This window comes from Cyrtonyx montezumae, unplaced genomic scaffold (genome assembly GCF_038088225.1).
Source record: "Cyrtonyx montezumae isolate F1298 unplaced genomic scaffold, pur_monq_1.0 scaffold_8, whole genome shotgun sequence".
NCBI classification, from domain to species: Eukaryota; Metazoa; Chordata; class Aves; order Galliformes; family Odontophoridae; genus Cyrtonyx; species Cyrtonyx montezumae.
The window spans coordinates 20,570,186-20,594,976 of NW_027072089.1; the positions used below are offsets into that span (position 1 = coordinate 20,570,186).

General features: G+C 40.6%; 1 protein-coding gene across 2 annotated transcripts in view; it reads right to left on the minus strand.

The window, feature by feature from the left end:
* MTDH (metadherin) overlaps positions 1 to 22,772 on the minus strand; it is a 31,264-nt gene extending 8,492 nt beyond the window's left edge. The window contains exons 1-8 of one of the 2 annotated variants that reach the window (XM_065752954.1): positions 22,240 to 22,772; positions 16,723 to 16,827; positions 11,858 to 11,939; positions 11,353 to 11,532; positions 9,807 to 9,875; positions 7,277 to 7,528; positions 3,919 to 4,005; positions 297 to 395 (exon numbers count right to left, since the gene is read on the minus strand). In XM_065752954.1, coding sequence (XP_065609026.1) covers positions 297 to 395; positions 3,919 to 4,005; positions 7,277 to 7,528; positions 9,807 to 9,875; positions 11,353 to 11,532; positions 11,858 to 11,939; positions 16,723 to 16,827; positions 22,240 to 22,632 — 1,267 coding nt within the window. In that variant the 5' untranslated portion in view covers positions 22,633 to 22,772. The remainder of the gene's footprint in view (positions 1 to 296; positions 396 to 3,918; positions 4,006 to 7,276; positions 7,529 to 9,806; positions 9,876 to 11,352; positions 11,533 to 11,857; positions 11,940 to 16,722; positions 16,828 to 22,239) is intronic. The other variant, XM_065752955.1, reaches the window with a different exon arrangement.
* Positions 22,773 to 24,791: the final 2,019 nt, after the last annotated feature.

The window sequence follows — 24,791 nt, forward strand, 5'->3', positions numbered from 1 at the left end:
TGGCAAGGAGGGAGAAGAAGAAACATCAAGCTTATGTTTACAGCCTCCAAGAAACTTATAAATATGCAGGATAGAGACTGCTGTTTTTACACAAGAACTTCCAAACAATTGCTAACAAGGAAGTAAGTCTAAAAATAAGAGTTAAATCCTCAGTAAGTTACAAATATCTAAAAGCAAAACCAATTACTCAACTAACACATGACTGCAACTAGCTAATGCAAGTAGCTAATAAGAATGCATGCTGTAGGGCAGTGGCAATTACAGTTTTTGTTAACGAACGTTTTAGAGGAACATACTTAACCCAGACCATTCATCATCAACAGGGGGCTGAGCGTGACTTAAATCCCATGGAAAATCAGAAGTACCAGCCTGAGAAACAGATTCACTGTTGGAACCTGAAAGTGAATAAATGAAGTTGTAAGTTTCAAGCTTCCTGAATCATCTTAGATAAAGAAATTCAGAGCAAGGTAACAAAGGAAGACTCAAAAACAAAACCAGAAAAGTCTTGATTCTAAAGACAGCACATTACAGGAAAACTACAAGCTCTTCAAAAAATAAATATTTTCAGAAAATCAGGGAACTAGAAGATGCAAAGTTAAGTCAGAAAAAGAAGGTAATACAGGTGAACTATTATTATTATTTTTTTTATATACAGCTTTTTTGCCTCAGTATTCTCTGCTAACCACTTGCCACAGAGCCCTCAAACATTTGGTCTGGTAGGAGGGAATTGGGGAAGCAATGTCCCTCTCTCTGTAAGCAAAAATCAGGTGACCATCTAGGAACCTGAAGATCCACAAGTCTATGGGTCCCAATGAGATGCATCCCTGAGTCTGGAGGGAACTACCCGATGCAGTTGCCAAGTCACTCTCAATGGTATTTGAAAAGTCGTGGCAATCAGGTGAAGATCTTGGTGACTGGGAAGAAGGCAACATCACACCTATTTCTAAAAGGGTAAAAAGGATGACCCTGGGAACTAACTACTGACCTGTCAATCTCACCTCTGTGCCAGAAAAGATCATGGAGCAGATCATCCTGGAAGCTATGCTAAGGTACATGGAAGACAGGGAGGTGATATGGGAGAACCAGCATGGCTCCAAGGGAAAATACTGCTCGACCAACCTAGTGACCTTTCATGATGGTATCACTAAATCATAGACAAGGGAAGAGCCAGTGATGCCATCTATCTCAACTTTAGTAAAGCCACTGAATGGTATCCCACATCCTTCTCTCCAAATTGGAAAGATGGATTTGATGGGTGGACTGTTCAATGGACGAAGAACTGGCTGCAGGATCAAGATCAGAGAGCAGTGGTCAATGGATCAGTGTCCAGATGGAGATCAAGTGTTGACTGGTGCTCCCCAGGGGTCAGTGCTGCAGCAGATATTCTTTGATATCTTCATCAGTGACACTGACAGTGGGGTTGAGTGCACTCACAGCAAACTTGTGCTGTGCGGTCAATACACCAGAGGGATGGGATGCCATCAAGAGGGACCTATACATCCTCGAGCAGTGGGGCAAGGTGAACCTCAGGAGGTTTAACAAATCCAAATGCAAGGTCTTGTACCCTCTCATGAGGCAGCCCTCACTACCAATACAAGCTCTGGAATGAAAAGACTGAGCACAGCCCTGTCAAGAAAGACCTGGAGCTACTGGTGGAAGAAAAGCAGGTCATGCGCCAGCAATGAGCCCTCACAGCCCAGAAAGCCAACCACATCGAAGGCTGCATCAAAAGATGCACAGCCAGCAGGGAGCTGATTCTGCCCCTTTATTCTGCACCAGTGAGGCCTCACCTGGAGTACTGCATCTAGACATGGACTCCTCAGTACAGGAGAGGCGCAGACCTGTTGGAGCACATCCAGAGAAGGGCCACAAAAATGACCCACAGAATGGAACACCTGTCCTATGAGAACAGGCCAGGAGAGCTGGGGCTGGAGAAGAGAAGGCTGCAAGGTGACCTGATAGCAGACTTTGTATGCCTAAAAGGGATGTATACCAGAGACTGTGGTGACACAACAAGGGGAAATGGGAAGTCTAGTTTGAGCATAAAGAGGGTAGATTTAGGTTGGACATAAGGAAAAAGTCTTTTACAGTGAGGGTGGTAAGGCACTGGAATACACTGTCCAGAGATGTGGTAGATACCCTGTCCCTGAAGACTTGTCAAGATGAGGCTGATCAGGTCCTTGGCAACCTGATCTAGCTGTGCATGTGCCTGTTCACTGCAGGGGAACTGGACTAGACAACCTTTAAAAATTGCTTTCAACTCTAAGAATTCTATGATTCTATGAACAACAGCAAACTAAGGCTTGCAGCAGTCTCCCCAAAATAGAAAACAATTAAATGTTGTGGGCAAAGTTAACTATCTTGTGCAACTTTGAATTTTCATATACAGTACTCTAAAAGAAAAAAAATGGACTAGAAAAACTTCATCATTTGCATCACATACATAGCAACTGAATTATTCACTATTAAGAATCCAATTCTCAGTTCAAGTAGAAGTTTCCAGAAGCATAAAAGCAGCATGGCAAACAGCAAGATGGATGCCAGCTATGGTAAGAAGTGTTAGACATTTAATGTTGTTATTTTAGAAAAATAGGGCAAACAATTTAGGAAAAAAAAAAAAAGCTCAATTATGTTGATTTCTTTCAGTTTCACATTTTATGATGAGACTTACTTGTGAAAAAGTTTAACTAGCTAAATGCAGTCCTACCTGGTTCTCTCTAATATATGAACTTTTCTGTAAAAGATACCTGAAACGACAGGAATCTTGCCACATTCTCATCTTCTGCCAGCTGGCCACAACAGTAAGCAGTAAATATTCGTTATGGAATTCTGACACTGTTGGCTGATGTGCACAGATGATGAATATACTTCAATTTCTTTATGCTTCTCTCTGAATTCAAGTTGGAATGATGTTATTCTAGGCGCACCTCGGATCAGTCCTTCCCACTTCAGTAACTGAATTTCCTTAGGTTTCAGAGTAGTAACTGAACTTTTATTCAAGAGGCTCCCTTGGGAAATCAAATTTATGAAAATCCTTTGTCTTGAGCAAAAGCTCTTGATTGTACAAGCTTTCATTTAATTGAACGTTATTCAGAAAGTATGGTGAATTAGACCTTAGCATTCCACAGAATCACATTTACAGCTTCTTTGCTGTACTGGCACAGGAGTACACAGAGAACGAGGCACTTGTGAGCTATAAGACAACAAACTGTAGTTATACAGTTTGAAGACTGCAAACTGCAATACAAGTAAACACAGCCTAAGCACATGAGGACTTCGCTAGCTACTCCCTAAAAGAAAATAGCCATGCCAAGCTCCAAGGCAATTGGAGTAAGCAAGCAAGAACAGAAAACCTGACATACAATTCCTTTATTGTGTAATAAATCACTGCAGCACTTATGTCAGTGGTTTAACACACAAGAATTGTTAGGAAGCCAGATTTGCACTCTGCAGCGATTTCACCCTTTAAAACAAGAAAACTCTGCAGTTCAGCTTTCTCATCCATCCTGAAGAGCAAGGACTCAGGAATTCTATGGAACACATTTTTCAAGTAGTGCTTCAATTTCAAGAAGGAAAACAAATGAACAAGCCAACAATCAATGAACAACGAAATCCCTCAAAATTCTGGGTAAATGGACCTTCCTAGAAAGCAATTTCCAGATCCCCATCTTGAGGTGCAGCATTACCAAACTTTTGATTATCAATTTAAAAGTTACTTTATTGCATTATTTGAGCACAATAAGAAAAAAGAAAAAAGCTTTCCAAACCTTCAAGAAGTGGATCTTCTACTTGTTTAGATTTACCACTACTTTTTAAAAGGACAATTAGGAAAAAAAAAACGAATTAGTAACATTTGGGAAATTTTATTTCCACCTGGTAGGGAAGTAGAGAGGAGAACCTTTGGAAGCATATACATACCAGAAACTCCAGGAGTTAAGCCAAAAGAAGAGAAAGAAGTAGAATTCTGTTCCGAGGTATTAATCCTTGCATCTACCTTCCAAGCATCTGTGGGAGAGTACAGAGGGGAAATAAAACAAAAAACAACAACAAATTTCGCACAGCTGACAATACTGAAGAAAGTAGCTATTTAATGAAGAACAAGGTAAGAAAAACAGAGGTAGTTCCAGTCATGTTAGCATTCTATAAAATGGAATTATTTTGATTATTAATGATAGCTGACAGAGGTGTGAATGTGTGAACATTCAGCTCCAAGTAATTTTCAGACCATCTTCCACTCTCTACAGACTTTTCTCCCTATACACTCTTAATAGAAAAGTAGATAGTGTTTTGGGCCCCATACTGCTGTAATTTTCCCCACTATAATCACCTGTGTTATTAAAAATCTTATGTTAGTTCTGTAGATGACATCTAGCTTTCAGAAAATTGCTTATACAATGTATTTTTGACAAGTAGGAGGCGCTGATTAAAAACATGAAGTAGTATTTGACTCAGAAGTGTAAAATAGAAAACAAGACAAAATTACCAGTGGCACAATTGTGTCAAAAGAAACAGAAGGCAAGACCCTGATTATGAATAAAAGCTAGCAGGAGTTTAACAAGCTACAAAACAGAATAAATCTGGATGGGAAGGGATATCAGAAGATTCCAAGTACACCCTCCTCATCAACACACACTCAGTTCTGAGGTCAGACCAGGATGCACATTATTCTATCCACCTGGGTATAAAAACTTCCCAGGACGAAGACTGGTTACTTGGAAAGGCCGTGCAAAGGCTGCTCAAAACGAATGCCTCCTATTTGTTACGTTGCCCCATCATGTCAGGTGGTACAGCAGTAGAGGATGAACCTTCCCACCAACATTTCCTCACATTTTGCTGCTGTGGACAGGTGGCAGCAGAGGGGCAGTCTGACAAAACAGCATATGACATCACAGTGCATATGAAGCAAAGATGGGTCATAGAATTTCTCCATGCCAAAAAGATCGTACCCACTGACATTCACGGATGCTTGATGAATGTACATTCCAGCTGTGGCAAAATTGACGTGAAAGAGAAGTCACATTCAGCTCATCCATGTGAATTAGGTAACGGTAGTGACCGTGTTAAAAAAAAACATTTTGTGGCTAGGAATTTGCTCTACCAGACAGAGTTGCTAACACTCTCTGTGCTTGATGTAGTTTCAACAGAAATAACTAGGAGGCATTACTTTCGGAGCAACCCACATACAACGCCTTGTGAGGAAAATGTTTCTGCTTACACTCAGACTACAGCTCTCATTTCAGTTTATGCCTGTTGACTCATCTGCCTACCACACACCACTGTATGCTAGGCTCTGTCTTCGCAATAACAGCTCACAGGCTCTGGAAGGCTGCTGTTAGGGCCTCCCGAAGCCTTCCTCTCCCCAGGCAAGACAAGCCTCATTCTCTTAGCTTCTCCTCACAGAAGAAGTGCTCCAACAACCTCTGAGTTTGCTGCATTTGCTCCAGGTGATTAATATCCTTTCTGTTCAGGGAGCCCCTACACTGGGCACGGTATTCCAGACTAGGTCCAACAAGCGTTCAGTAGAAAGGGATAGCTGCTACAGCTGACAGATTCCTGTTCGTACAGCCCTGAACACTGCTGCTGTCCCCCGCTGCCAGGGCCCACAACCAGCCGCCTCACGTACATCTTTTTGCCCATCACTTTCCCCCCTTCCAAGTAAGCTGCTCCCACAGTTGTTGTTCCCCTCAGGGTTTTTCCTTCCCAGGTGAAGCACTTCACATTATATTTGTTCTTGTTTAAGCTAGATTGGTCCTTTCCACCATCCAGTTTAGGCTCCTCTGGATAGCACTCCTGATCTGGATGGCATCAGCTGGCCCCTCAAGGTTTTCTGTAATTTGCAGATGTGATGCAAGCTACACTCCATCATCTCCTCCAGATCATATATAAAGATGGTAAAACCCTGTGATATCCCACTGTCAGCCTCCAGGCAAAGTATGAACTCAGAACGTAACCAGTTTTTCAACCATCCAGAGCTGAACCCCCTACCCTGGATACTGAACATGCTGTGAGAGACAACACTGAAAGCAAGTTATGGTAAAAAGGATATCCACTGCCCTCCCTTCATCAGCAAATCCTATCATTTTACCAGAAGCAGACCAGTCTGGTCAAACACAATCTGTTCTCCATAACAAAACAAGAACAAGATGTTCAGTCAATAAGAAACATTCTATTAGAATACAAAGTACTGTCTGATAATGACAGGACAAGAGGGAATGGTTATAAACTAAAAGAGGGGAAATTTAGACTAGATGTCAGAGGGAAATTTTCCAGTGAGAGGATGGTGAGGTGTGAGAACAGGCTGCACGGGAAAACTGAGGATGCCACATCTCTAAAGGTGTTCAAGGCCAGATTGGACAGGGCCCTGGGCAACCTGATCAAGCAATTGGCAATCCTGCCCATGGCAGGGGGTTTAGAACTAGATGATATTTGAAGTCCCTCCCAATACATGCCATTCCATGATTGAAAGCAGAATACAGCTATCCAGAATATGAAGAAATACCACAAAAATCAAAACACACCTTTGCTTCAACTTGGCAAGCATGAACCTTCCACTAGAATATCAAGTCCAGTTTCAGGTGCCACACCTCAAGATATGCGGGACAAATGAAATCTGTTTAGACTTACAGCTGTTTCTGACTTCAAAGAACAATGACTTCCAGAAGCAACAAGGATCATTTAGACCGAACAGTGGGAAGGACAACATTACAGTATCTACTAAATAAAAAGGCTGTTCCACAAACAAATGAGAAAATTCTCTTACTATTCCAGACAGCATAAGCAACAAGGACTGAAAATTGTACTGCAGAAGACTGAGAAATAGTTTCTAATGAGAATAAATAAATCAGTGAAATGCTAACAGTCTGCAACAAGTGCTAAACACTCTTCATTTCCAAAACCTAACGAACGTCCGAAGACAACGTAGGTTTGGTTGTGTCATAGGAACAGAACATATCAATGCTCAAGTAAATGCGTTACAAAAATTTACATTCCACTATGACTTACTACACATTTTCAGAATTTCAGGAAAATGATTAAAAATACTGGTCCCTACAAATAATTTTATTTCAGATAAACTCCATAAACACAATTAAGTTGCAATCAGAAATGTAGATAATAAGCCATCAGAACTTAAAAGAAACAGGAAATGCTTAGTTCACATTTCACTAGGCCATTCCATTATTACTTTAATACAGAGGCATGAACTACTCAGGAAATTCATTACCAAAAATTAAGTAAGAACATTTAAGTGATGCAAATGTTTCTTAGAACTGCTTACCAATGGGAGTGAACAAAGAACGCTCTTTCCAGGGCCTGCTCACCAGAGTTACACCCCAGTCCTTTCCATTCCCATTAGCATCTCCAGTGTCTTGGGCCCAGGCAGATGCCTCAGTCTTCCTCTTCCCAGCTGTAGCTGAGGAAACAGGCGTCCATTTTTCCTCCCCTACACCAATCTGTGAGGAGATTTTTACAGGCTTCTCATTCCAGCTTCCACCATTTACTGTATGGCTTTCATTTAACCCTGGGGAAACTTAAATAAAAGCACAATAAGCATATTAAAATAATAATTGAAACATAATTTACACACATGTCAATAAAAAAAAGAAAAATGAACAACAGCTTCGCTATACCAGTGTGATAAAGAAGAGCTGTTACTCTGCCTCAGCCTGTTTTTCCAGTTCAAATGACATACAGAATCTGTCTACTAACCTGAAGAATAAGGGGAAAAAATAAAGCACCAATCACCTCTTTCTTGTGCCTTGTCCTTTAAAAGGTACTACCTTTATCAGGGTCCTTGTGTATTTATTTATTTTTAAATTCAACAACAAAAGGGGTAATTTCTCTTACAGACCGTGGTGGTTTGTAGAGAGTCTCAAGTACTGAACAGAAAGTGATTTCTGTTTCGTAGCTATGGTAACATACAACAGTTCTCTAAGCACAAAGTAAAAGAAATGACCAAGGACTAGAAAATGCTTTCTGAATGTGATGTGGAAATTACTAGAAGCACAGCTACGAATAACAAGAACCCATAAAAACTAGGGGGAAAAGTACAGGTCAGCTTTCGCTAGGTGTCTTGACCTACAACAGTCTACTGTGCAGGGGATTTACTGGACAAAGCAAGTTTCATATTACTTTCAGAGAGCTCACTTCCTAAATATGACAAACCTTTCTCAAAGGGCCCTATATTTCAGATTTATTTATTTAAAAAAATATGAATCATAAAACAAGAAAACTCCCAGTCTACACAACATCTGCGTATCAAGAGCATAACACGAATACTCAGCTAAAAAGTGACACACGTTTATGCCAGAGGACAAACATGCTCACAAAAGCTACAGACAAAATATTTTATTTCATAAATAAATTCCACTCAGGCAGCAAAAAGACATTCAAGGCAGCATCACTGGCAAGGAAATTATTTGCTGAGTTAGGATTTGTCTAGGAACACAGTCACATTTCCAAACACAGACATCTGCAATATCTCAACCCTTACATCTAGAACTACTGGTCACTCTCTACACAACGCGAGCTGTTACACTCTGAGAACAAACATCCTCACAGGAAGGCAACAACAAAAATAGCAAAGACACAGAAGCTGTAGTGTAGCTGGTAAAGCAACTGCTTTGCAACCTTGCAAGAAGACGCCAAAGTCCTAAAGCAAAAGTTTGATTATTCTGTTTATCAAACTGTTCTCCCATCACTTATGTGCATTCCCTACAAGCTGCAACTTCTTACAGAAATTACAGAAAACTTAAGGTTGGAACAGATCTCTAGGGTTCATTTGATTCCACCTTCTGATGACTTCTATACAGCCAATTTCAAAGTTTTATCACTTTATTCAAGTTCTGGAAATCATAAGGGCTGAAAGTTCAGAAAATCTCTGGGCAAACTTACTAAGAAGCTTTCTTCCTCATGCCCAGCCAGTATATTCCTTACTGCAACTTAAGTCATCACCTCCTACCCTATTCATTATGCTTCTCTGAAGCCCCAAAGAACGTGGCTCCTCCTTTCTGACCTATGGTCCAGGAAGTTCACACACAAATCAAATCCCTCCAGAACTAGCAGTGATGCACTTTCTAGACCTGGGTGCTTCCAATAGCTCATTTGCTGACTTGCCTAAAACATAATGACTGTTCTTGGTTAAAGAAATACCACCAGTGTTGGCTATAAGAAACAATCACTTTTTTTTTCCACAATGCTAAATTTTAATCACCACTATGTCACTGTCTCTTATCAAAAAGCCATTAAGATTCACCACTCAAATAGAGCCTAACATAGCCAAATACCAACAATTACATGACAAATGCCATTCTCAAAATGAATGCATTTACAGCACGGTTCTCAAAGGAGAACGGAAAGAGCTGAATAACTCAAGCACACATAACTTGCAAAGAGTGCCAACTCAACAAAAATCAGGGCTTATAGTTGAAATAAGTTAACATACATTAATTATTTGAGATGGTAACTCATTAAAAAAAAAAAGTGAGAAAATATGAAAGCTAGAATGAGGGATTTTTAATCAGAGCTTGAGAATAAACTTCACCATTCTGTAAGAATGCACATAGCAGATAATCAGCATGAAAGTTCTAGGTACTTATTCTTTTTTATACACCCCAACAAATATAACTGTTGACATGTTTAAGAAGTACCTGTGACTTAGAAATATAACACCTGCATGCCAAAAAGCCAGCTGTATAACAGAATTCTTGATTAGTAAACCACACAACATCCTGCACTGACCGTTTGTTTTCACTTCTGTAAAACACTTCACCAGTTAATTAGGATGTCTAGCAACAAAAGCCTTTTACCTTGTGGAACTGATGACTCCGCCTTTGAAGGTTTAGAGCTGCTAACTTGCACATTCAGAAGAGTATCACCTGGATAAGAGGTAGGAGGCAGAGCTGGAGAATGTTTTTGGAAAGAGCATCACTCTAAAGAGTATTCATGATTGGTATCTCAAGAAAACATAATTATCAGTACCTCAAAGTAAATCCAGCTATCTCCAGGGAACTCAAGAATAAAAATAATGCTCCATTTTTCATTGTGTCAATTCTTACAGACAGATTAAATGCTCAGAGGCAATTTAGTGCCTATACAGTGAGTAACTGCACATTTCCAAGAATTCTAGCTAGCTTCCCTAAGAATGAAGAGCAGAAATCTAAATCAGCTGTCATTTTCCAACCAAGGGCAGCTCTAACATCTTCAGAAACAGAAAGCTATTTCTGACTTTTACCCTACCATAAGAACGTGAGACATAACTGATTATCTTCATATACATAATTATGTGAAAAGTATATTCAGTGATACATAAGAATATATGCACAAGGGACTCTGCCTAGAGAAGTTATAGTGGTCAGGCACTGCCAGAAATTGGGAGTTGGAAGTTGGAAAGTTGGAGTTATTTCTTGAAGCTGTTTGGATAAAAATAAGGAAAACTGAATACAACTGACCCAGTTATCAACAAGTAAGCCACTCAGCCAAGACACGAACAAGCATCAGTTAAAACAAACAAAAAACAAACAAAACAAAAAAACCCAACCAACCAACATTAAAGCACTGAAGTTTCAATATATTGTTACAAAGTACCAGACAGTAGCTAGGCTGAGTCCTCTTGTCACTTTGCTAGAACACTGAGTTTCAACAAATTAAAGAGCCAACTGTACCAGAAAAAGTATGTCACAAAGTTAAACTATGTCTGTATTCTTCTAGCTTCCTAAGTCACTATTCAGCTACAGCCAAATATGAATTCCTATGCCTACACACTGTTCAAACCCATGCAACTTTCTGAAACAGAAGAAGCCACAGAAACTAAAGCCTACATCTCTTTATTGAAACTGCTGCTATAACTGACTACTGCACTTCAGCCAGATGTGCCCCATCATCATGACCACATCAGTACAGGTTCTAATAAACTTGATACTGAAACAAAAGTCCCCATGTTAAGCAGTGAATGCTTTCTCTATACAGATCACAGGTGTAATCTTGTCACAAGGAAGCAACCAATAATTTGACAAGTTGGTGTTCATAGCAACAGTGCTGTGGGTTTGAAGTTCCCAGGATCATAAAGGCCAGTCAGTGGAACAGAAATATGGGAGTGCAGATACACGACCTGCCTCTGCCACTTATGCTACAAGGTCCTTCCCTAAACCCTCCCATTGGAGTGGCTCAAAAAATGGTACTTTTTCCACAATGAAAACTAATCTTTACCTGGCTTGAAATAATTTTCTCATGAGTTCTATCTCCAAATACATCAACTATACTTCCAAAACAGTCTCTACTTAAGCACTCAAGCACTTTCTAGAATTCTTTAGAGATTTAGGTTTAGAGATTTTTTAGGTCTATCAACCATCATACCTTTATTTTTTCTGAGACCAACTGGAAGCGATGGTGTGGGCATCAGTTGTTCAATGGATACAGTAGCTGGGTTCTCTGTCCCTTGGAGATTTGATTCTCCTGAGCCACCATCAGTCATCACCTTGTCACGCTTACGCTGCTGACGCTTTTCTCTGTTACTGATTTTCGTTTCCCAGGCTCCTAAAACACCCCCCAGAGTGAAGACATCATGAAGTTAGAGAGCAAAACTGATGGTTTTACCCGGTTTTGTATCAAACTGAAGTCTGAAAACAGGTTTAGTTTGGAAAAAAAATAAATAAATCACAGATGTGGCAGTCAACTTCAGCATTAGTCTGAGAAAACAAACGACTGACCAAAGGTAAGCGTTGCTCTGGATGCAAAGCAATAAATCTGCTTCATAAAGCAAACATGGATAAAATGAGCTGTTATTCATGCCTACTCCAAGTTTCTGTAAGTTTAACAACTGCAACTGTTTTTCTTACAGTTGAACACAATAGTTTAATACCTTCATCAGCTTCCTTTCCATCTAGACGTGATGAATCCGGAACTGTTTTAGCATCTCCCTTTGATTTCTTTTTCTTCTTTGACTAGGAAAAGAAATAAAAAAAACATTGTCTTTATTACTTAGTGAACATTACTACAGCAGTTCAGCATTTTCAAAAACATAATAAGAAAAAAAATTCAGCAGAACAGGGGCAAATCTACATAATTTTCCTTAACAAATTTCTGTATGGACAGTTCAAAGTGAAAAGTGTACTAAACAATACTGATTCCTAAACATAAATTAAGATTGCTGAGGGACATGAAGGACTTACAGAATCATAGAATGGCCTGGGTTGAGAAGGACCACAAAGACATCTAGTTTCAATCCCCCTAACTGTGGGCAGGGTCACCAACCACTACAGCAGGCTGCACAGAACCACACCCAGCCTTGCCTTGAATGCCTCCAGGGATGGGGCATCCACAGCCTCACTGGGCAACCTGTTCCAGTGCATCACCACCCTCTGAGTAAAAAACTTCCTCCTAACATCTAACCTGAATCTCCCCTGTCTTAGTTTAAAACCATTCACCCTTGCCCTATCACTATCAACCCATGTAACAGCCATTCCCCCTCCTGTTGATATGCTCCCTTCAAGTACTGGAATGCCACAATAAGATCTATCCAGAGCTTTCTCTTCTCCAAGCTAACAAGCCAAGTTCCCTCAGACCTGAGCAGTACACACATGCTAGCAAGAAGTATTTATTCTTCAGAGTACAAATCCCAGTGGAAGAAGCTATGCTGATAGTTTCTGAATCACAGAAGGACAAGAAATATTTGGCAGAAAGATTCCACTCTGGTAAAATCCACATAGAAATCTATGTGAAGAATAAAGGAATGTCAGTGACATCATTGAAAAAAAGAGAACTCCAGCATGGAAAATGACTTCAGAACTGCAACTGTGATTACAACCCATACCAATATATACATATTTGACAAAATGACTTGCCTGCCTTCTTGAAAAGAAAATATAATGTCGAAAAGCTTTTCCATCTAGAGAAGAACTATTAGATATATTTGAATGAAAAAATGTAACTTGTTAAAGAAAGAAGACTACCCACTCAGAATAAGGTCCAGCTTCCACTGATTCATATTTCTGGTATGACTATTACAGTAACAGTACTCCAAGCATAAGTGTCTTTCTGGACATTCAGAGCAAGAGTCTTTCTGGACATTCAGAGCAAGAGTCTTTCTGGACATTCAGAGCAAGAGTCTTTCTGGACATTCAGAGCAAGAGTCTTTCTGGACATTCAGAGCAAGAGTCTTTCTGGACATTCAGAGCAAGAGTCTTAACTAAGCAATGGCTAACTGCCAGCTTTTCACTTGAGTTCAGACCACACGATTTGCAAGCCTTTGATATTCTCTTTTTGAATATCTATTTATCTAGGATTGGTAACAACTAAGTTAACACCAGAGCTGCAGCAGATATCCCATGACTCCAAAATGCTCTGCAGTGTAAATGCCTTTGAGTTAGCAAGTCCCAAAACAATCATAGTTTCAATACAGGTACTGAAAGTAGAACAGCTTGTTGTTGCAGCACCACAGCTAATAAAAATGCCACTGGTTGTATGCAGTGCTGTGTCAAGACAACCACAGCACTTATAGAAGTGACTAGAGTAGTTAACTCACTGCTTACTGCTTTATATGCATGCAAACAGAAATACCTCCCAAATGTGCTTAGCAGACTACGTTTACCCAGGTACTGGCTACTTCTGAAAAAATCTCCAAAAGAGCAGGACCAGTTTCAAAAGCAATCTGGACAGAGCTGGTTCCAAGAACATGAACAACTCATTATTTGCAAGAGCCTCTTCCAAGTAAAGAAGGAAAAATGATAGCAGACAACATGAAAAATTATGATTTGTTTATTTCAACTTAATTTGAAAGGAGAGTTTGGGGACTTTATTGTACAATCATCTTCCATTCTCAGCTACATTGAGAATAAAAGTTGAGGTCTTAAAATCTCACATCCACAAAACCATCACAGCTCATTTGTTCTTTGACACTAAGGAAACACATCAAAAGACATGACAAGCCTTTCAGATAGCTGTTTAAGATGACTGCTTCCCTAAGTTATAACTGCAGGTTCTTAAATAACTTGATTTCATAGAGATATAAATTTTACACTTCTCATGAACACTTCATTGTTTGTTTTGAAGACTATTAAAAAAAAAGGAATTTTTTTTTAAAAAGTCCATAATTTAAATACTGAAAATATACTTGCTTTCTTAGCCTCAGTCACTAGAGCTGAATCTCTGTAGCTAGAACTATAATTAGGCACCATTTACTCATCACCTGCCAAACTGAGTGCTGTAACAGTTACTATTATCCTGGTAACAAACTGACTGCCAAAGGTTAAAGACATTAAAGGTTCTTGAGCAAATGAGCCAGTCATTTTGCAGAAACCCTATTCATTCAAAGTATCAGCTTCTGCAACACAGAAAGCTGCCAGGGTTGGGTCTGCCACCAGCCAAAGAGCACATGAGGAACTTGGCAGGCTGTCCAAAACTTAGGTCCATAAAACAAATGCTCCCGCCCCAGCCCCACAACTCACAAGAACAAACTACAGAAAAATAAGCCTTTCTTCTTCATCCCCAATGGACTGGATATTTCTAGTATTCAAGACAAGGCAGTTTTATGTCTCTGCAAACAGAACTGGCAATGAAGTTCTAAGACCTTGCAGTCTCAGAGAAACACTTTTTTTCAATTCTTAAGTTCCATATACTAACAACTGAAGAATTCAGTATCACACAAGTCACAAAAATGGAAAAAAAAAAAGGAAGAAACTATTCAGTGTCGAAACGATGAAGTATACGAAACAACCACAACTGAGCCATTATCCAAAGCTTCCCCTCCTCAAAAAGGGGAACAAGAAATGGTAGCTGTTGCGAAATAAACACGCATGAAACTAACAAGGCTGAAACAGCTATGAAATATAGAAACACAAATGAAGTGCTGTTTTTCACCAAAAGCATATATTTAAGCACAGCAGTAACAAAAAAAATATAATCATATCCTTCAGGTCACAGATTACATATATTCACATGTATCTATGTACATGCGCACAATGCTTAAATCCCAGCCATCAGCTTACACCACCCACCTGAAGTCTTACAAAGAAAGAACACCTACACAGGACCCCTAGCACTCTTCTTCACAGGCATATGATGTTACAAACACAGCAGATGCCCCAAGAGGCTTAACCAAATAATTAGGTGTCTGTAAAATGACATGTAGCTCAAAGCAAGTAATTGCGGCTGTTTTTAACTGAAGGGCAACAATCAATTCCTGAGGTAAATATGCTTTCCCAGGCTCCCTCAAAGAGCTATGAAAACATAATCTGTTGAAGGAGTGTAAGAATACTGACTTAACAGAGCTGCAGCTTCAATTTAACACTTCTAAATTCACATTACTATGCTGGCAATTTTATGGTAAGGCTCAAGTTGAGTATTTAAACACCTTACCTACCGGGAAACCCACTTAAGATAAAGTGATAGTTAAGAATATAAATGCAGTTACTCCTTCAGGATCTCATTTTGTTCTGCCCTTGAAAAAAACCCCACAAAGTCAATCAGATATGTGACTCATGGAGAAGAGAATGGAGTGTGCTGCATGAAATCTTAAGGCAAAGCCATTTCACAGAGAAGCCTGCTTGCAATGATAAAAGCTTTCAGAGCTCTACAAACAATTGACAATATACAGTTAACTTGCAGGTTGTCTTTAGCCAACATAATTGAAAAAAAAAAAAAAAAAAAAAAAAAGTCAAGCAACTTAATTAGAGTTTGAGCTAGCTACACATTACAATAATGAAATACTGTTTTCTGACTGCTTGAGCATACTGATTTCCTTCTCCAATACTCCTTAGTATAGGCAGAACAAATGCATTTTTGAAGGAAATAATTCCATTAATTAATGCTCAAATAGATCAAATGATTTGAGTTATATATATCGATATACTTTGACAAAGTAATGCGTTTTCTATAATGGTGAATTTTTAACTGTCCTAATAGGAGGAAAAACAAAGAAAACCTACAACCTTTACCAGATGAGAACAAAAATGACAGCCCAGTCTGCTGCAGCACAAGCCAAGATATCTATTATGCATCATCAGAAATCCATGCCAAGAGGAAAATTTCATGTACAACGTTAGCAAAAGAACCAAAATAAAATTTTGGTCAGGGGCCTATCATAAATCCACCTACGTTGCCTAGAAGAGAGTACACTTGTGACAAAGATGCAAGAGATTGGTCCTCAGCAAAAAAACCAACAAAAAACCCACCAATTCTTCAGTGCCTTTACCTCCTATATGAAGCTACAGACTAGGCTTGGAAAAAGATGTTCCAACACAGCTGTTCAATTTGCATAACAAAAAGCTCGAATCAGACTTCAAAGCCCTTGTTTGTCACCAGAAATTAAGATCTCTAAACACTAATGGATACATCTGACAAAAGAAATAAGCAAGTACATGGTCTCAATCCTTTCAAGAGCAGTCCCTCAATTGTTGTGCCACTTAACAATACGATCATTATACTGTATCTCCACAGAAGCCAGCAATGATTAAACAAACTCAATTTCTGTAGGTTTAACATTTTCAAATTGCTAACAACGTTATCTGTGTTTAGCATGGGGGTTTGTTTTGCTTGATGCAAACATTCCACGATAAGGCACAAATCTCAGAAGAAAGTACTGTTAGCTCTTTCCACATCAGATTAGTGCTCCTCATAGCACAAAATATCCCCCAGTGCTCAGATATAAGCAATAGGAATTCCAATCACAAGCAGTTACGTGATATCGACATGCATTAAATTCCCAACGCTTTCATTTCAAATCCATACCTTTTCATTCTTCTTTTCTGCATCCACTGGCTGCTTTGTATTTTCTTTACGGACAGGCTGTATTACTTCATCCTCAGATACATCCAGGAAAGACCGTCCGTTAGGCTGCATAAACAAGAAGTGTGAATAATAAAAAAAACTGGAGAAAGCAGAAGCAGCAAAGCTCAACCTACACAATTACCAAAGCACAACTATTTGTTGACTGAAAAGTACCTGTGAGATTTAGGAAAGCTCAGGGAATTTTGGATAAGCACTCAAAACATTCACAGCAATTGCACATTTACCAAATGTACAAGTGAGAAGGGAAACAAAACAGAAGTTTCCTTGTTTCATCTCTGTTCTCACAGGAATTACTAATCAAAATGCAAATTTCAAGGAGGTACCAGCTTTCAGAACAGCTACATTTGCACATACCACAAATTAACTAATTAAATCAACACATTTAGCACTTTGTGGCTCAGTTCAGGAATGAACTTATATTTTCTAAATTTTTTCTAGCTTTAACTAATTCCCCCACTTTATTCTCCAAACCCATGCATAACCCTTAGTTCCTTCCCAAGTTCAACTTCATATCACAGAGATTAGAAGTTAAACATGCAGCATGAACCGAGGCGATCCCCACTGTTCTGCTCAGACAGACTTCAGTACAGTCATCACATTAGCCAACCATTTTCCCCTCACACAGTCATAAAGGAAAGGAAATTAGCACGTATTACTTCCCAAAAATTTCCATGATAATTAAGTTAAACCCTGCACAGCCATTAGTCTGACCATCACGCTCCCTATGCAGAAATACAATTTAAGTTAATGTTAATAAAAATCTAAGGGTGAGGTTACCGTGCTTACAGAAATGAAAGAGTCTAAAGCATTATTCTGCTAGACATTTATCTGATTGAGTGAAAAACAAATATCAAAGGGATTAATTGATACTGTGTCTACGAGTTTCCTGTTATTCATAATGATTTCTGCATTGAATTTTCACTCTAATCTAGGATGATAAGCATAAATAATTACTTCACAGTTGCTTTACTGTCTGGGGCAAAAGCATTTCCTGCGCAAAAGACCAATTTAAATGAAGCTAATCTAACGAACTAATCTTTGTTTTGTTTATTAAAACACATGAGCTACCTTAACTCTAGAGGCATTACACTGCTTTTCAGTTTTAACTGGAATTACGTCTTGCCACGTTATATTATGCTTACAGAGCACCGTTGGCATGATCTCACCAGTGCATATCATAGTATTGCTTACCATAGCCAGCTAGCATGCCAGCTTGTTATTTTGTACCTATTAATAGAAATTGAAAGATCAGGTCACTCAACTCCTCCTTTGCAATAACCTGCCTTGAATTAGACTTTTTATATCCAACTTCCAACAGGTCCCTTGGCATTCTGAAAACAAAGGACATTTTCTAGATCAACATCTCAGAACCATCCAGAAGTTCCTCTCACAAAGCTCACAGGACAAGCTCCACAGAAATGCCAAGGATTTGATATTCAATCCTGGAAAATAACCCATTGCCAGTACCAGTTCTTGAAGCTAATCTCCTCTAGATGCCATACTGCTATGCTGTTAGCAGTGGGATGTCTTTTAATCCATGGCAATACCTGTGATATTTAAAATCACAAACTGGAGAAAGAATGAGTTATTCAGCTGTGTACCTAGAAAGCAGATCTGTCACATCTGCTCTAGGAATTGCATCAGAGATGTTCACAGCCCGATAACTTCTTCTAACTCTGCACAGGGCTTTGCTTCTCTTCTTTGGTGTATACATACCTTCAGTGTGAAAAATCACTTCATCAACACTTTGATGAAAGTTTAAATGCTTACTTTCAAAAAACAGCCATTTTTCAGAAGAAATATACTAATCCATAACCATTAAGAACCCTCCAGAAAAATTCAACTCATGTGACCACTTCAAGCATCATCTGATCACATAAACAGCAGCCATCAGAAATAAGTTTAAAAATCTGTACTCTCATGCATTTCTCCCTGAATATTTCTAATATTCGCCTTCTCGGTGGAAGCTTTCCACATTTTATTTCTGCCCACAGATGAATCATAGACTTTTAAGCAAAATTCATGTGACCATTTTTGGATATAACAGTAGCAAAAGCTTCTCCATAGAATTTAAGGGTGTCTCTTGTAAAAGGCAACAAAAACCTAAAAGGCAAAGTTTAAAATTTCACAGTAATGTATACTCAGCTTCCATCAACAACATTAACTCATCAAAATCTGGCAATTTATTATATACCATCTTTTTTTTTTCCTAATCCAAACAGCTACAGGAAAGATGCAAATAATGCCAGAGCAGAAATAATGGTGTCTATAACAGTATTCGTTTCCAAACAAACTTCTGAATTTGCCTGCTGGTCTTAAAACTCCACTATTTAAATAAACCTTTTTCATCATGTATTCCCTTCAGAGGGTGTCAAGATAACCCAAAGCAGAATGAAGATATTGCCGAGATTGAGTGCTAAAAAGAAAACATAGTGCTCTTTCAATACAGTGCAGTGTTATGGATACCTCAGTTCCACTCTAAAGAAAGCAGTAATGAAACTGCTATCGTTTGAGTTTTACGGGCCCCTATTAGCCCAAGTCCTTAGTAAGGCATTACAGAGCCATGCCTACCTACTGCATATTCGGCCAATGAAAGAATCCATTTACCACTATTTTCTATAAGCTTTTCTTAAGAAAGAAATGCAGCAATTTTCTCTTGAAGCACCAGACAATCCTACAGCCTTACTTCTCCTGCAATTTGACAGGCACAACACGTGAGGATCCGTTGAAAGTATGAAAAAGCCTTTCTGTAGCATATTTCTAGGAGCAATAAACGTAGTCTGAGAAGTTCTTTCAAGGAGGCCAAATAGAAAGCTTTCACAAATGGATGCCAATGCCTCTACTGAAAGTATGCATTAGCATGCAGCCCTCACTGTGCAGGTACACTTCCACCTATAGGAAATAAATTCCTAGTTTGGCATTTTTATTTATTTATTTTACAAGCTATAGCAGAATACAGAAGACGATTATTCTTAAGTTTCTAAGGCGTTTTTCAGATTGTACAGATACCATCTCAGAACAGTTTCCACCTTTTTCTACTGAAGGTTTAAGAAATGTTAACAAACACTAAACCATTCTAGACTCATTTTATCTCAGTTTATCCACAGCAAGTAAACAAACAGAACCCCATTGCTGCTACTTCATCCAGTCAACTCAGCACTATTCAACTAAATTTACTATATTAAAAATATCAGTTAGATTGTACAGTACCCTAAAGGAGCTGAATAGAGCGAAATTCACAAAACAAGGCAGTGATAGTCCTCCTTGGAGAGGGTACAGCCAAGGACATCTCTGATCCTGACTGATGAGAGTTACACATCACTGTCATACAACGAGCTCAGTAACTTTACATTAAAGTAATACAGCTTTTAATTAGACATCTGGAGTGCGCTTTTTAATGCTGCAGACCAGTTGCTCTAAGCTTTCTGTAATACCTGTAATGGAAATCTAGACTCTGGTATAGCAAGCCCTCTGGTAAATCTACTGATAATAGGCTTACTCTTTTTCCTCCATAGACCTCATTACCAGCTTCAGAGTATACAAAAATACAGGATGGAAACCAACACATAGGCTTTGGTAGGAATTTCTGTTCCACTTTCAAACTTACAAAGCTTTCTTGTAGGTATTCCACTGTGAAATTAAGTCAGAAAACATTGGGACATGCAAACACTGGTCAGTGCCTATGAACTCACATTGGGTAACGAGCACAAGACAGGCCTATTTAACTTCAACGCTGACAGAAACTTGTTTGCACTGTAGTTAATGATTTAGTTTGTGCATTTTCTTTTGTTGGGAAAGCTGATGTTTGTTCTTTTTTTTTCCCCTCCCCAATCTCAGCATGGAAATAATGGTTACGAAGTACTATGAAAACAAACGTTAAGACTTTGAGAACATTGAATGACAGCTTCACAGCTAAAAAATGTTTTTACTCTTTTTTTTAACTGTAAAATTGCTAGCTCTTACACAGCCTTAATTCTCAGCATTTTGCACTTGAGAAAACCAGGCCTGAAACAATATGAGTATTTATATTCACTAAAAATGTCAGTTAAGTTTACATACAATTAATACAAAGCTTGCTTTCATGAAGCCCTATACAGCAGAGCACTGTCAAGTTAACAGTGTATTTCTTCACTTCTTCTGCTGAGACATTTTTCAGCCTCTCCAATCATGACTTGGCAAAAGATTACATTTTAATTCCAGTAGAAAAACAAAATAAGCAAAATGTGGATTATTTCTGAGATTAACCACTATTTTCAAGAGAGTAAAACAGATCCATTAAATCTCTTCACCTTTCAGGGGGGTGAAAAGCACCGTGTATTAAATATGTCTTCTCCAAAACAGAGACCTAGTAACATCTGAAAAATTCTGAATCACTCTGCTGCTTCTCCTCAGTACTCTGCGTTTTGCTTCCTGCAACTTGCACAAACAGCTCCAGCAAGTTCCAGTACTTCACTGCTCAAAGACATCTTGGCATGGAGACTTCTGTATTTTTTACAAGAAGCCAAAGCTAGAATACCTTCAAAAATAAAATAAAAAACTTTGCAAGCTCCAGCATTGCCGAAGAATCAAACAGGGGTACAAATTTCTTCTGTACCACCTTTTTTTCTGGTCATAAGCCAACAATTCAGATGTTATAGTGCAAAAATATGAGACACGGTTGTAACAGGCAGAGGACATCTGCTGCACTTTCATTCCTATAATCCATTTGGACATAAATGGGATTACAAACATACCAACAAAATAAAAGCTATTGAAGCAATTTCTTCAAGTCCCTGAACTACGATTACCAGGAACCTGAAAAGGACAGCTGATAATTTCTGCATTCTATTAATTTTGTCACAAAAACACTGTCCAAGACAAAAAGCTCCCATGGCACATGTTGAGAATTAAAAAAGACAGGAATTATCTGCTTTTAAGGGGCTGCTCAGAGAGATTTCCTTATTAAAGCAGATGATCCTTGCTGTAACAAGTAAGTCAGACATATTCCCAGTGAGGGAAGCTCACCGCCAGGCCGACGTTAATGCGTCCTGTTGAAAAGACGCCACAAAACGCCTTAAAGTTTGAATCATTGCAAGATTTACGAGGCTCGTAATGCTGCTGTCTGTACCTGCCTGGGTTGCACCTCCTGCCTTGAAATTAAACCAGAACGAGGTCTCCACTGCCAGTTCCTAAACCAGTAAGGACTTTGGATTAAAAAAGCAAAAATAAAGAAAAGGAGAAATATAAATACTGCTTTCCTGTAATTCGTGGAAACATTAGAAAGCTTTGAGAGCGCGGCCATGCGTTTCTCACTCGCAACCAACACGTCATTCTCGCGCCTCGCTGCCGCTCCGTGCTTTCGAAGCAGCGCTGGGGCACGGATCCCTCACCCAGGCGATGCCAGCCGGGCTCACGGCCCCCAGCCCCGCGGTAAGGAGCACCACAGCGAACCGCTCCCCAGAGCCCGCAGCCCCTCACCCTCGCCGCTTTCTCCGGCAGCTTCTTCTTGTTCCGCTTCTTCTGCTCGTCGCCCTTCAGCAGCCCGGGCCCGTGCCCCGCCGCCTTGCCCGGGCCCCCGCCGGCCGCCAGGGCCGCCGCCTCGTCGCCCTTCCTCTCGGCCGCTCTCCGCGCCGCCTTCTTGCGGAGCCCTCCGCCGCAGGCCGCGGCCAGGAGCAGCCCCAGCAGCGTCAGTCCCAGCGCGGCCGGGAGCGCCAGGGCGAGCCAGGTGGGCAGGCCCTGGGGGTCGAGGCCCAGCTCCAGGCCCAGCTCGGCGCGCAGCAGGCCCAGGCCGCCCGACAGCACGTCCCGCACCCGGGCCGCCGTCTCCTCGGCCTGCTGGGCCGCCGCCTCCTGCCAGCCGCCCGCGGCCATCGCGGCCCCACGCCCCGCGGAGGCCCAAAACGGGCGCGCTGCGGTGGGAGAGCTCAGGCCGAACGCATCGCGGCCCCGGGGGAAACGCGCGGAGCCTACGCGGGACGCGGCCGCCTCTGCTCCAGAGCCGCCCGGTCTCCTCCTCTTCCTCCTCCCCGCCTTGCGCCAACGTCACCGCCATCCCCGCCCTCAGCCGCCGACCTCCTCCTCTCCACGCCCTGCCCGGGGCGGAGGCGTTGCGGGGCGGCGGGCGATCTCGACGTGGCAGCCGGCGGGAGGGCTGGCCCGGCGCTGAGGGAGCGGAGACCTTCCTGCCCAGGATTGTTTTCCCCCTCTCCTGAGCCGCCTTTAATTCGCTTTGGCCGCGCCACCTCTCAGGTGTCGGAAGGCGGAATGCTGGTTTGCGTGTGCTCTCACCACCCCCTGTTCTTGGCCTGTAGATCTTAGAAGGTTTTGTTCTTATGGCAGCCTTCCTGGGCCTGCTAAACACAGAAGGCCCCGGGGCCCGTCTTACTCTTGAGATTGAGTCACCAGCCCTGTGGGAGCGCCCCTGGCCCACAGCTCCATGCATCCCACGTGTTGTGTGGACTTCAGCATGTAAGGTTGAGTCCTAGGAGTGAATCGAGAGCACTAAAATAGCCACTGTGCAACCTCACCACTGGGGAGATCAGCTGCCTGGAGAGGTCGTGGATTCTCCTCTAGAGACATTCCAGACCCGCCTGGACACCTACCTGTGCAACTTGGGGTAGGGAGCTGCTTTGGCAGGGGGTTGGACTCCGTGATCTCTGGAGGTCCCTTCCAACCCCTACAGTTCTGTGATTCTATGGGATAGGCAGGCTTACACTGCGACCTTCCAGTAGGTCTTTGGTGTAGGGAATGTTTTCAAAGATGTCACACACACACAAAAAAAAAAAAAAAGTTGTTTTGAAATATTGCAGCAAGACAATATGACAACATAGATGTTTTCTAAGAGCCGTGTTTCCTAAGATCTCAACACCCACAACTGGCTTAATAGATGGAATTAAATGTTGAGCTTCACGTAAGCACAGCTGAATGCATGGCAATGGGAGGTATTTGTGTTGTAAGGAACTCCTCAGGTTCATTTCCCCATGCACACTGAAGGTGGGCTATAAAAAATGTATCCCTCAATGTGTTTCTTTTTTCTTTTTTTCTTCTCGGAAATCTGTGTCCACGGGTCCTGCAGAGGCTGGAGCACCTTCTCTATGAGGATGGACTGAGAGCTGGGGCTCTTCAGCCAGGAGAAGAGAAGGCTCTGAGGGGACTTTATAGTGGCCTTCCAGTACCTGAAGGAGGCCTACAGGAAAGCTGGGAAGGACTTTTTATAAGGGCATGTACCAACAGAATGAGAGGAAATAGCTTTAAACTGGAAGAGGGTAGATTTAGACTAGATATTAGGAAGAAATTATTTACCGTGAGGATGGTGAGATGCTGGAACTGGTTGCCCAGTGAGGCTGTTTATGCTCCCTCCATGGAAGAATTCAAAGCCAGGCTGGATGGGGCTGTGACGACCTGGTCTAGAGGGAGGTGTCCCCACCTATAGCAGGGGGTTGGAACTAGGTCCCTTCCAAATCAAACCATTCTATGAAAATTATTACTTAGACACTGATTTATATTGCAGGATTATGGATGTCAGCCCCAGGAGCTGGTATGGTTGACCTCAAGATAACTACAGCTTGGGCTTCTGCAGTGGGCAGTGCTGGAAACTAATGGCACACTCCATCTTTTCTGTTTGCTACTTTGCTTACAAAGAGTATTGGTCTCTTGAATTCTGTTATAAAAATACCCATACTGCAAGAAAGATTTAACAAGAAACTTGTAATACAAAATGTGATACAATTTCATATCATTCAGATATCATACATCATACTGGTTTTGTATGCTGATAATCTTATTTGTAAAGTCAGTATATTTTTCATACACAAGTTTTTATATAATTTTAAATTCCTTAGTTTTTAGTAAAGTGCTGTTAAAGTGCTCTTAAATATAGGGTTTTTTTTATGATGCCACCTTTAAACTGGCAATCAAGTGCTACTTTTCTAACAGAGTACAGTTTGGAATGAAGAGTATCACTGAAAGGTGTGGTAGCAACTATCTATTTTGCTAAGACATTTATATACTTCTAGAAGATTAATTAAAAG